The 14,009-nt window shown below is 46.8% G+C and overlaps 1 protein-coding gene across 1 annotated transcript; it reads right to left on the bottom strand.

The window, feature by feature from the left end:
- Window positions 1–766: 766 nt before the first annotated feature.
- WDR83OS (WD repeat domain 83 opposite strand) lies at window positions 767–13,875 on the bottom strand. Its single transcript, NM_001046010.1, has 4 exons — window positions 13,818–13,875; window positions 1,724–1,829; window positions 1,253–1,350; window positions 767–1,158 (listed from the first exon to the last, which is right to left on the bottom strand). Exons 1-4 carry the CDS (start codon window positions 13,865–13,867, stop codon window positions 1,092–1,094), a joined length of 321 nt encoding a protein of 106 aa, NP_001039475.1. The 5' UTR covers window positions 13,868–13,875; the 3' UTR covers window positions 767–1,091.
- Window positions 13,876–14,009: the final 134 nt, after the last annotated feature.

Here is a 14,009-nt window from a genome sequence, read left to right as displayed (position 1 = left end):
CACGTCCATCACGAGACCAATGCCGTAGCTCTGGGTACAGCTGGGGGCTCTAGGAGTGAAAGAAGGCACTGGGGCGTCACACCCTCAGGGTGCTGCTTTGGCCAGTGGAGCCTTTAGCGTCTTGTGGCCTCTATGTGACCGGAGTGCCCTATAGTGTGCCCCCCCCCACCACCACCACCGGCGCATAAGTCTCAGATTTTCCCGCGGATGCTGTTTGCCTTGGAGGTAGAGTATTGCCTAGGATTCTAGGGTATTCCATCGACCTTCAGGGCTATGGTTTGCAAAGGACCTAGGTTGGCTAGGAGCTGAGGTTAATGGGGGCTCTGTTTTGTCCTATGGATTGAGACGTTAAATAAAGGAATTACCCTTACAGTGCTGGAGACGGGAGACCTCCAGCCTTGTTCAAGAGATATCAGTGTCCTCCTGTGAGCAGTGAGAACCTGACAGGTAGGGGAGAACTTCCTACCTTCCCCAGTCCCTACCAGTCCATCCGATGTGCTGACATTACCCTCACTCTTCTGAGAAAACCAAAGCCCAGATTCCTTAGATCAGCAGAGCTATCTTCTGAGTTGTCAGAGGGCAGAGATCACTGGTTAGCCTCTGGCAGCTGGCTTAAGGCATGAGTCTTGCGAAATAAGCAAATGAACTAACCAAAAGGCTCCAGACTGGGGCCCCACCCCAGACCTGACTGAGTGGGAAGGTGGAGCCCTTCCCTCTATTAGGACAAACAGCCCCCATGCACAGGAGAGAGGGGTCGCAGAGAACAGCCAGAATGCAAAACTTTATTAACGGGTTTCAACAAGAAAATGAGTGGGTACACCTAGAAACATGGATAGCGTCTCTCCTGGGAGCAGGCAGGGCAGGAAAAGGTGGGGGTCGGAGGTTAGGCCCAGGGGATTCCTCTCTCTGCTCCAGCAGCCGTGAGATCCCAGGGTCAGGGCCAGGTTCCCTCTGTCCAGCTGCAGACCCAGAGACTGCCTCGCCGAGGGAAGCCCAGCACCGCAGCTGACGGCAGGAGGCTGAGCAGCCACAGGTGAGGCCTAGGGCAAGGTGGCTAGAGAGGCCCAGGACGTGACCCCTCTAGGCTGACATCACCAGGGGGGCGTCATGGGCTGAGGGTTCTGCAGATATGACATCACCACGGCAGAGATGGACAGCCTGAGATGGGAGAGAGGTGTCAGTCCAGGATGGAGAGGCGGGGGGGCTCCCACCCCTCCCCCAGGAGTCCCTCCCTCCCCAGACCCAGCCTCACATGAAGCTACTCATCATCTGCTTCGTATCCTCAGAGCTCCGGGAGTTGGCAAAGCTGATGAAGGAGCAGTAGACAGCGACCCAAGCACACCACTTCAGCTGGAAGAGGTGGGTGGACAGATGCGTTAGGTCAGTGAGAGGCACCCCAATGAGCCATTCTCCCACCGGTTCCAATCCCAGTTTCACCTGTTGCAGCTCCAGCCTTGATCCCCAGGAGTCCCTCAGTCTCAGCCTCCCAAAGCTAACCTCAGGTACCCAAGTTCTGGTCCTACTCCCTGAACTGCATCTCTGACCCCACCATGTCCCCTCAGGCCTAAGAAGCCTAGCCCTTGACATCCCCCATCACCCTAAGGACCTCACCAAGTTGCCTTAAAGCCTCAGACCAACATCCAATGTGCCCATCCTGACCCGGACCTCTGGCTTCACGACAGCTCTGGCTTTCTCCACTTAGCATCACCCAAGCCCTGCCCACCTTGAGCATGAGGCCGCACATGCTGAAGATCATGCCGAGCAGGTTCATGTAGTCTGGTGTCGGATCATCCAGGGCTGGGTTACACTCGCTCGGTGGGGGCTTGTACCTGCGGCAGGCTCAGGGTCAGGGGCACTCGACTTCTACCCCTAGGGTGGGCAGATGCTTCCCTGGGCCTCCAACCCACAATCTGAGACCCATCCCCATTGTTAAAAATAAAACCACAGGTCCAAAATGGAGTCATTTATGCTAGGCCACGCCACTAAACTGGGGCTTACTACCTAGCCTGAATGGAGCGTCAGCCTCCTCCAGAAATGTAGTCTCTGACATTGTAATCATCCTTTTTTCTGTTTATGACTTCCTTGCCCTACCTTTAAAAACCTTTCCGTTTCTATAGGCCTTTAAGGCTCCCCTCTACTTGTTAGACAAGATGTTGCCAGATTCATGAATCCTTCAATAAAGCCAATTAGACCTTTAGAATTTACTCAGGTGAATTTTGTTTTTCAAGAGATTTGGTAGCAGCAACAGGATCCAAAGTGAACCTCTGACATTCAGGGATAACAAGGAACACAAGGAGGGGTACCATGAATCCCCTTCTGAGTTCACGGTCTTTCTCGCTGGATCTGGAGGCCATGGGTAAGTTCCTCTCAGTTCTGAGCTCTGCTCTCTTTGTGTCATGCTCCCGACCTAACTGGCTTTCCAGCCAGTTCCCCATTTGTCTGGAATCACTAGTTCCATGTTGGGAGCTGCTGGTGGTTCTGACTACAGTTCCTCATTTGGCTGGAAACCCTAGGCCCTTGGTTCTGTTCCCAGATTCCTTGTTGGGACGTGCTGGCGGTTTGGTCTGCAGTTCCCCATTTGTTTGGAATCAGCCCACAGTCCCCATGTAGGATCTACTCCTGGTTCAAGCCTTTCTCCAGCCCCAGGTTCCACGTAGGCAGTCAGTGATGGTGTGCACAGGGCCTTTTTCTTGGCCAGGCCACAGTAACTGGTTATGGCTGCAGTGTTACAGTATTCATGTCTGTCTGTCTTCCTTTGTGTAGATAAAGGCCAGCCAAGAGAGATGGGAGCATCTCTGACCCCACCATGTCCTTTAATGAGTCTACCCATTGGCACACCTGCTTATTTTTATGACCAAGAACTATAATCTCAGAAGCTGTAAATATCTACAAAAATGGCAAAGTATGACTAAAAACAACCTAGAATTACTATGGCTGTCATGGGGAAGGTTTCCCTGACACAAGACTGCCCTTGAAAGTGAGGGTTTCAGGACTTCCCTGGCGGTCCAGTGGTTTAAGTCTCCAAGCTTCCACTGCAGGGGTCTCAGGTTCTATCCCTGGTTGGAGAACTAAGAGCCTGCATTCCATGGGGCATAGCCAAAAAAAAAAAAATCCTCAACCAGACAAAGCTTGCAAAACAGCAACTGTACTTCCCTGATAGGGCAGTGGGTAAGAACCCACCCGTCAATGCAAAGAACACGGGTTCCATCTCTGGTCTGGGAAGATTCCACGTGCTGTGGAGCAACTAACCTGTGCACCACAACCTCTGAGCCCGAACTCTAGAGCCTACGAGCTGCAACTACCAAGCCTGCGTGCTGCGACTGCGGAAGCCCATATGCCTAGAGCCTGTGCTCCGCAACAAGGGAAGCCACTGCAATGAGAAGTCCGCATAGAGCAGCCCCTGCTCGCTGCAACTAGTGAAAGCCTGCACAAAGCAACGAAGACCCAACACAACCATAAATAAATAAAATTTTTTAAAAGCAACAGACCTTTTATAAACCGTTCCTAGAATCTTCCCTACCCCTACTGACTGGTCTGTTATTCAAACATGCAAAACAAAGAAAGGTGAATCCGACCGACTTTAAGACACTTGCTTGGAAGCCCTCCTCCTATGGTGCTTCGGTTCCATGTGATAGTCACCTAACCTGCTCTAGTGGCCCTGTTTGCTCACAGATTATCTCCTGAGATTAGTGGATTGATAAAAATACAGAAGAGAGGATAGGAGACCACCAGGCTGATGGAGCCAATGACCAGAGCTGAGCACTTTGAAATGACCTTAGAGTAAGACTACAAGCAAAAATTCTCCAAGTTGTTGGTCTACAGTTACAACAGCTCCAAGACCAGAGAGCTAAAATAATGCCCTCCTAGGGGTCCGCCAACAAAACGCTGGCCCAAGGACCAATGTCTCAAACGTAATCAACTTGCCCCCGTATCTGTCTCCTCAGGATTCCGAGGGATTCTCTGGTAAGCTGTTATCTGTAATCCCCTTAAACAGCCAAGGCGAAAATAAAATTACATCTAATGGGAAACCTTATCAAATTCTCGATGATACTTATTGTTGTTCAGTTCTGTGACTCTGTCAGACCTTCCCTCTGAATGCACCTGCCTCACACCGCTTGTTCCCTCTTCAGCAGGAATTCTCAAGATTGCAGGCCTTCCTTTGGTCCCTCACAGCCAAGCTATGTGCTGAGACTCTCACGTGTTTTCCTGAGATGTTGTTCAGTCACTAAGTCGTGTCTGACTCCTCGTGATCTCATGGACTACAGCATACCAGGCTCACCTGTCCTTCACTATCACCCAGTTTACTCAAATCCATGTCCATTGAGTTGGTGATGCTATCCAACCATCTCATCCTCTGCCACCCCCTTCTCCTTTTGCCTTCAATCTTTCCCAGCATCAGGGTCTTTTCCAATGAGCTGGCTCTTCGCATCAGGTGGCCAAAGGAATGGAGCTTCAGCAACAGTCCTTCCAATGAATATTCAGGGTTGATTTCCTTTAGGATTGACTGGTTTGATCTCCATGCAGTCTGGAGCTATGTTTTCACCCCATTCCCTTAGGATGACAACTCCCTCAGAGTGAAAAAGAGGTTTCCTAACTGGAAGAATCTAACAAAAGTTCAGAGAGAATTTCTACCTCAACCAGTACAAAGGACTGGCGGACTTCTGACTGAAAAACATTCTTTTTTCACTATGTGACGTAGCCCCAGTCGATCTATTTAGGTAGAGCTCTCCTTTCTAAGTTAAAAGGGCTAAGACATTTTGTTTCCAATGGGGACTTCACCTTAAAATTTCCTGACCAACGTGAACCAGATCTTTTATGTTCTTACAATCTGTCCTTGACGGAGAGGAAGAATTCCAACAAAAGTCCCTGAATTTAATTGAGGTGTCTCAAAATCTCTGGGTACTTTCTTTCTTTCTTTTGGGCTGCACCAAATCTACACTGCTGCGCACGGGCTTTCTCTAGTTGCGGCAAGCTGGGACTACTCTAGTGTCGGTGGCTTCTCTTGTTGCAGAGCGCAGGCTCTAGAGCTCCAGCTCAGTAGTTGCAGCGCACGGGTTTAGTTGCCCTGCGGCATTCGGGATCTTCCTGGACCAGGAATCGAAATCCTGGACCACCAGGGAAATCCTCTGTGCGTTATTTCTAATATTGACATTGCAAGAATAAAAAATACAGAGCTTATAAAGATTCAGAGACACATAACTAAACCTCCCCCTCAATTACATCAATATCCTCTGAAGCCTAAAGCCACACAAAGCCGCACACCCACAAGAGAAGACCTAATGTCCCAGGGCTAATTAGGCACGCCCTATAGAAGCCACCACAACATGCAGATCCTGCCAGTCTGGAAACCTAATGGGTGAGGATGGTGACTTGTCCATAACTTAAGAGCCTCCCCCCACTCCAGCCCCAGGGGAAAGTTTCTTTTGTTTTTTAATTTTTATAGGGAGTAGAGTTGATTTACAATGCTGTGTTATTTCAGGTGTCCAGCAAAGTGAATCAGTTATACATGTTCATAGAGCCACTCTTCTTTTTATTCTTTTCCCATATAGGTCTTTACAGAGCACTGAGTAGAATTTCCTGAGCTACACAGCAGGTCCTTCTTAGTTATCTATTTTATATATACCAGCGTGTATGTGTCAGTCCCAATCTCCTGATTTATCCCTTCCCTCAGGAGCTTCTGGTGGCTCAGCAGTAAAGAATTCACCTGCAAAGCAGGAGACACAGGTTCAATCCCTAGGTCAGGAAAGTCCCCTGGAGAAGGCAATGGCACCCCACTCCAGTACTCCTGCCTGGAAAATCCCATGGACGGAGGAGCCTGGTAGGCTGCAGCCCATGGGGTCGCTAAGAGTCGGACATGACTGAGCAACTTCACTTTCACTTTTCACTTTCAAGCATTGGAGAAGGAAATGGCAACCCACTCCAGTGTTCTTGCCTAGAGAATCCCAGGGACAGTGGAGCCTGGTGGGCCGCCGTCTATGGGGTTGCAGAGAGTCAGACATGATTGAAGCGACTTAGCAGCCAGTATGCTTGCCTGGGAAACCCCATGGACAGAGAAGTCTAGCAAGCTACAGTCCATGGGGTTACAAAGAGTTGGACCAGACTGAGCAACTAAACAACAAGCAGGACTCAAGGGTTATTAGCAAAGTTATTTCCCCCTTCCCAGTTGTCCCAAACCTGGAACACCATTTTGTCATAGATTCCAGCAGGCTCAAAACACTGTTGTGGATCTTTTTCAGCCTTTTGCAGTATCTCTATAGATTCCAACAGCTGATGTCCATCTGCCTTAACTTGGAACAATTAGCAGTAAGCCTGGACACTCGTGCCTCAAGGGTTCACTGAGGCCCCTTCAGATTTCTCCCAAGTGCTCCGTCAAGATGTAAGGACCCACCAGTCCCCAGGAAATGAGCTCTTTCACAACAGGTGGATGACTGCTTACTGTGCTCAGTAACCAAAGACACATCCATAAAAGATTCCATTTATCTGCTAAAAAGTGATGGAAGAACTTTTCATACTGTGGTATGGAGAAGTCATCCTAGCTAAGACATGACTGGGCTTAAACTTTATGCTCATTAGAACAGACAGTCTTGTGGCCTCTCAGACAGACATCTGCTTTAACCATTAGACCAAAAAAAAAAAAAAGTGCAGTTATCAGACTGTGCAGAATGTCCACTTTGAAGAGGGGATAAATGTTCTTTCACCGTATCCCCACAATACCAATGTACCAATTCCTTTGAATGTGAGGTTCCCTTCCCTGACCTAAGGTCATGCTGTCTTGCTGTGTATGTGCTAATCTGTCTCTTGAAACCCTGAAGCAATGTACCCATTGTGTCTGATGTTTGTTCTTTGTTCGGACAAGACAGAACTGTGCTTCAGGCATCCAAATGGAGCCGGGTAGCCATGTTAATGCATCAGTGAGGACTTGAGTTTTCTGAACTGTATCAAATTTAACCACACCACCAGCTATTCTTAAGACGGTATCTGCTAGCAGCTGCTAACTGCAACCTTATGGCCTCAACATCTTCAGACCCCAACGAATCCTTGCTTAACAAGCACCCGTATATCTTGCCGACTCTAATCATATTCCCCTTTTTTTTTTTGACCATACCTGCAGGCATGCAGAACTTCCCTGACCAGGGATAGAACCCATGCCCCTTGCAGTGGAAGCACAGTCTTAACCACTGGACCACCAGGGAAGTTCCAATTATAATTCTTGACAAACAAGTTCTGTAACTGCAGTTTTTGCCTGAATAAGCCTCTGCCATACTGTAGTCCGGCAAAACAATTCAAGTGCTTTTGAATCTATGTTTCCTGGGCCATAGGCCTCCGTTTGGCTCAGATAAAATTCTTATTATAGGTTGGTTATTATTTCAGTTGACAAAAGGAACATAAACTCTTCAAGGGAAAATTAACAATTATCTGTAGATAATGTTCATTACCTAGTGCTGAAGGAACCCAACAAGGATCAGGCTAATCCAAGAATTTCCTAGGCCTACAACTAAGTGACAGCTGTGTGGATTTCTAGACTTGATTGGCTACTGTAGACTACGGGCTCCTAATTTTTCCCTATTCATTTCCCCACCCAATGACCTTACTCAACTTCTAGTCCCTGAGCCCCTTTCTAGGGAAGATATACATAAGTAGGCTTTTCTGAAGAGTAAAAAAAGTGCTTTAAGAACCACCAGCCCTAGACCTACCTAATTATTCAAGACCTTTCACTTTATTTGTGCATGAAAGAAATAACCAAGCCCTGGGAATGCTCACACAAGAGCATAGCAATAAACACAGCCTCTTTCTTCTCACAGCATTTAACTGGATTCAGTTGCCAGTGCCTATACCAACTGTCTTGGGTTACAGCTGCAACTACAAAGTTAGTAGAAGCTTCAGTAGATCTAATCTGAAGTAACAGCATTTATTTATAGACTCCTCACGCTGTCCAAAATCTTCTTAACTCTTGGGACTTCTCTGGTGGTCCAGTACGACTCTGTGGGCCCACTGCAAGCAGCTTGGGTTCAATCCTTGTGGAAGGAACTAGATCCCACATGCCAAAACTAAAAGATCCTGTATGCTGCAACTAAGACTTGGAATAGCCAAATAAGTAAGTAAGTAAGTAAGTAAATAAATAAATAAATAAATATATATATGCAGAGGGGGCATCTCCTGATCTCCCAAATGTATTAAAAAGGCAAACAAACAAAAAACCGGTCTTCTTAACTCTGAATTGACTCAACATGTCTCTGCCAGCATATTAACCTTCTATGAGATCCTTTTGCTTCCTCCACTTACGCAACATCTTAAATGTTGCAACACCTTTAACTTGCTACATCACTACCCCTACTGACAAAGATAAGCCCCTTAACTGTCAGGTAAGAACATCCTGATATAATCTTGTTTGCTGATGGGCCATACTCTAAAATGAAAATGAAGAAGGGACACCTTGTTCCCAAACTGATTATGCTATTACTAACCATTATGAATTACTTGAAAAGGAAACTTCCCATAAATGAAAGTGGCCCAAAAAGCCCTTACCAGAGGGCTTGTTAATATTTTTACCAAGAATCAGTATGCCTTTAGGATTATCCATGATTTGGAGATGTTATGGAAACAAAGGGGTTTTCTGAAGTCCTCTCGGGCCCCCATCAAAAATGGGCAATAGGGACTTCCCTCATGATCCAGTGGTTAAGAATCCACCTGCCAATGCAGGGGACATGGGTTGGACCCCTGGTCCTGGAAGATCCCACATACTGTGGGGCAACTAAGCCCGTGCACCACAACTCTGAGCCCACGCTCTAGAGCCCGTGCTCCGCAACAAGAGAAGCCACCACAGTAAGAACCTGAGCACAGCAACCAGAGAGCAGCCTCTGCTCACCGCAGTAGAGAAAGCCTGCGCGCAGCAAGAAGAGCCAGGGCAGCCAAAAATATAAATTAAAAAAAAAAAATTTTTTTAAAGGCAACAAGTAAACTACTCTTACTTTCTGAAGGTAAGAAATTACCTGTCATTAAAATTGAGACTCACACTAAAAGGACTGAACCAGAGTTCAGGAAATGCCCTAGTTACGTTTCATGCAAAGACAGCAGCAACAGAATCTATAAATATCATGGCATTGAGAATTCCCTGGCGGCCCAGTGGTTAAGACTCGGCACTTTCCCTGTGGTGACCTGGGTTCAATCCCTGGTTGGGGAACTAAGATCTGGTTTACAGACCAGGAAAAATAAATAAATATTATGATACAGATGGATGAAGACCATTCTGCCTCAGCAAAACATGACCTCTCATTGCCAGACCCTGGCCATCTTGATGCCCTTGTAACATCAGTCTGTTCCTGAACAGAGAAATTAAGATGGGCAAACAATGGTTGTAAATTAGATAAACATTCACGGCTATGGGAAACCCAAGATGGCCACGTGGTTCTTCCCAGCTCCCTGACAAATCTCATTTTTCAGTTTTTGCATTCCTTCACCCATCACAGTGCATTTTAAGATGACTCAAATGACGAATAGACATGGGTGGGGAGACAAAATCACAAAAGCAGTTTACCACCAATGTTTGACCTGTCAGGCCTGCAATCCTGGAAGAACCATCTGTGTTCCCAGAGGCCTCAGACCTCCCCACCCGGGACCTTCTGAGCACCTATTGCTGGACTTTATCCAACCACCACCCAGTATGGGTTATCAGTACATTCTTGTTACTCTACACATGCTTTCCTAATGGGCTGAAGTCTTCCGTTGCCACAAGGCTAATGCCCTCACAATGGCAAGGAACCTGTTAGAAGATGTGGTTCCAACTTGGGGTCTACCTTCCATAGTCTTCAGGGACTGAGGCACCCACTTCACTGGGCAAATCGTACAAGCCTTAATGAAAACCTTGCAGACTCCTTGGAATTATCACTCTCCTTTTCACTTATCATCAGGCAAGGTAGAGAGAACTAATGGGATCCTCGAAAACCTCTAGACTGCTTAAACTACTGAACTCCCTTGGCCTAAGATATTGCCTCTGGCCATGCCAACTGTTGCCAGTACCCTCTATGAAAACATACACTCACTCCACATGGAACAGTCACCAGTAGACCAATGTCCATTGCTCTACAACTTTCTGCTGATCCCTTGCTATCTAACGTTAATAGGACCAGCTACTATAAGTCTTTCACGTCTTATGCTATCATTAACAGGTTTAAGAAGCCCTCCCAGATCCCAACTCAAAGGATCCTGTTGGTCACAGACTGGAGCCTGCTGACTGGGTATTCTGAAAACATCATCAGAGGAAAACAGCCCTCAAGCCCCATGGGAAGGGACCTTACCAAGTGCTCCTGACCACTGACAAAGATGCAAAATGAGAAGGCACTGGCCGTGAGTACACATCCCACAGCTAAGGAAAGCTCCGTCAGACATCCAGTCCTAAACAGACGCTGGAGACCTCTGAATCAAACTGATGAGGAAGAGAATAGCTGGCGTCAAGGTGGACTGCTTCTGTCCCAGACACCAGATCAAGACCATATGTTAACTAGACTGAAACCCTTCTTCTTTTTCTTTTTTTTTACTATGGTTTTCACCTGGAAAGATGATGTTCTCACCCTTATCTCCCAGCCATTGCTGAGGAAAGTAAGCTTTCAGACCGCTGGATTTGTCATTAAATATTCCAATCTGGGGGCTTCCCTGGTAGCTCAGTGGTAAAGAATCTACCTGCCAATGCAGGGCACACAGGTCCAATCCCTGATCCAGGAAGATCTCCACATGCCACAGAGCAGCTAAGCCCATGGACCACAATTAATGAGCCTGGGCTCTAGAGTCCAGGAACCCCAACTACTGAAGTCCGCATGCCTAGAGCCTGTGCTCCGCAACAGGAAAAAATCACTGCAATGAAAAGCCCTTGCACTGCAACCAAGAGGAGCCCCAACTTGCGGCAACTAGAGAAAAGCCCACACAGCAACAAAGACCCCCCAGCACAGCCAAAAATAAATAAATAAATAAAAATTCCAATCTGAGACTTCCCTGGCAGTCCAGTGGTTAAGACTCTGTACTACCAATGCAAGGAACAGTGGGTTTGATCCCTGACCAGGGAACTAAGATCTCGCATACCACACTGCACAGTCAAAAACAAAAACAAAAAAATTCCAATCTATTCATGATGCTAGAGACCTCCTGGTCCTCCTTGTGACCAGCTTTTCCTTCTATTCTCAAGGTCACAGGAAACTACAACCAAACCCCCTGAAAGTTTCTTATGCAATTCAACTTTCACAGCCAGAACAACCTATACCTTGTTTTTCCCTTTCTCCCATCATAACCGTACATACTCAATTAGACACAATTAACTGGTAAATCTCACTGCACTTGCACCCCACATTCTCATGATAATCTAGATCAGATCTGCCCCCACTCACTAAGAGACCTCACCAACTGCACCTATCTTGGCAAGGTGTTTGGAGCAACACTTCATATTTCAGGCTGGGAGAATCTATTCCCAAATGTGCTGAAAACCTGACTGACATCTGGCTTGAATGGTAACTGCAGTAATCCCTGTGAATGAATCCATTAACAGTACCCCCCTAATGGAAATGGTCTGTGCCCCGATAGGGTCTGTCTTTGTCCATAATGGTTATCATTCTCCTTTAGCCTCTGAATGCCTAGACAGCCAGTGCACAGAGGGCAATGCCTCTTAGGTTACTAAACTGGGCTCCTAACTTTCCACAAGGGAACTAAGACACCTCATTGGTCAAGTCCCCTGGATTTACATCATGAAGTTAAAAAGAATGATAAGGATTTCATGACTCAGGATTCGTGTCCTTTGGCAAGGCCATCAGCCCAAGAAAGATCCTTAGATTCTCTGGCCAGTTGTTCTTTTATAACAGAACAGCCCTTAATTAGGGGCTTACCTGGTAGCTCAGGCAGTAAAGAATTTGCCTGCAACGCAAGAGACCCAGTTCAATTCCTGGGTCAGGAAGATCCCCTGGAGAAGAGAATGGCAACCCATTCCAGTATTCTTGCCTCGAGAATTCCATGGACAGACCATGAGGTCGCAAAGAGTCAGACACGACTGAGCGACTAACACACAGTCTTTGTTTATCTTTTAGCTGAGCAAGGAGTGTCTATGCTGTGGTCAACACCACCTGCTACACTGGATTACTCCTCCTGGGGAAGCTGAAACTCAACTACATAAAGGTCACTGAGCAAGCCAGCTGGCGTAAGAAGGTAACTCCTTCAAGGGGAATTTTTTTTTCTTTTTTTTCCTAAACCAGGGATTAAACCCTTGCTCACTGCACTGGCAGCACCAAGTCCTAACCAGCGCCCCACCAGGGAAGTTCCAGTGGGAACTCTCTTTCATGTATTTGATTTTGCCTGGTTTTAATCCTGGAGAGCATGGCTCCAAAGTGCACTCCAAACATTGCTAATTATCCTGCTTCTTATAATCATAATAATCTCCTTAATGCACTGAATTAGGCAGCATATTAAAAAGCAGAGACATTACTTTGCCAACAGAGGTCTGGCAAAGTAATGGTTTGCTGCTGCTGCTGCTGCTAAGTCACTTCAGTTGTGTCGGACTCTGTGCGATCCCATAGATGGAAGCCCACCAGGCTCCCCTGTCCCTGGGATTCTCTAGGCAAGAACACTGGACTTCTACTCAAATACATCGTTTTTCCAGTAGTCATGTATGGATGTGAGAGTTGGACCATAAAGAAAGCTGAGGGCCAAAGAACTGATGCTTTTGAACTCCGGTGCTGGAGAAGATTCTTGAGAGCCCCTTGGACTGCAAGGAGATCCAACCAGTCCATCCTAAGGGAAATCAGTCCTGAATATTCATTGGAAGGACTGATGCTAAAGCTGAAACTCCAATATTTTGGCCACCTGATGCAGAGAACTGACTCATTGAACAAGACCCTGATGGTGAGAAAGATTGAAGGCAGGAGGAGAAGGGGACGACAGAGGATGAGATAGTTGGATGGCATCACCAACTGGATGGACATGAGTTTGAGCAAGCTCTGGGAGTTGGTGATGGACAGGGAAGCCTGGTGTGTTGCAATCCATGAGCTCACAAAGAGTTGGACACGACTGAGCAACTAAACTGAATGCACTGTATTCTCTCAAAAGCTTTAAATGCATAATCACAGCCACTAATCATCAAGCAAAAGATCTCCCTATGACTAGAACATCAGAAAAATAACAAGAGAATAACCAACTCAGAGACTGTGAACCTGAAGCCAGCAAGGACCTGTGACTATCACAGGGGTTAACTATGAATAGCCTGCAAAAGAACAAAACTGAGAGAACCTCAGAGTAGCAGCTGAGAGTGGCGCTCATGCCTTAAGTTTTGATCACGTCTCTCAGTTAGACAGACTCTGATTGGGAGCGGGGAGGAGGGAAGAGAGGGAAGATTTGTTAAAAAGAATACCACAGATCCAAAAATTTGTACTTGGCCAAGCTACCAAATCGGGGCTTAATATCTAACCTAATAGAAGCTTCAACTTCCTCCAGAAATGCAGTCTTAATCGGTCAGTCACGAATTTTCTGGTCAGCACCAATGAGGCAGTCTGTCACATGGGCTCTCTCCCCCCTCCATCCTTCAAAAGGAAAATGAGGTAACCCCCACCTAATAAGACCCTTTTCTCCCCAAAAGGAAACTAATATAATCTGAAATCATCCTGTTTATGACTTCCTTGTCCTGCCTTTAAATAACACTTTCCTTTCTATAGCTCTTTAGCGCTCCCCTCTACTTGCTAGATGGGATGTTGTCCAATTTATGATCATTTGGTAAAGCCAATTATATCGTTTAAATTTACAGCTGAACTTTTTTCTTTTTTTAACACCATGACAACTAGGAGCCTCACCTCAGCACTTTGTTGGGCCTCCGTGGGTCCGACATATTGTTCGCGGACATAGCGAGTCAGAAGTCGCGCCTCTTCCGCTGCGGGAATCGCAGCTTCCGGCAGCTTCCGGCAGCTTCCAGCTTGGAAACACAGGATAGTTTTTAGAGTAACACTCTCAGCCCTCGCGCTTCCGTTCCTATCGACGGTTACCGG

The sequence above is a fragment of the Bos taurus genome, chromosome 7, assembly GCF_002263795.3.
Source record: "Bos taurus isolate L1 Dominette 01449 registration number 42190680 breed Hereford chromosome 7, ARS-UCD2.0, whole genome shotgun sequence".
Lineage (NCBI taxonomy): Eukaryota > Metazoa > Chordata > Mammalia > Artiodactyla > Bovidae > Bos > Bos taurus.
The sequence above is the reverse complement of the archived record's forward strand: the minus strand, read 5'-3'. Positions and strand labels throughout refer to the sequence as shown.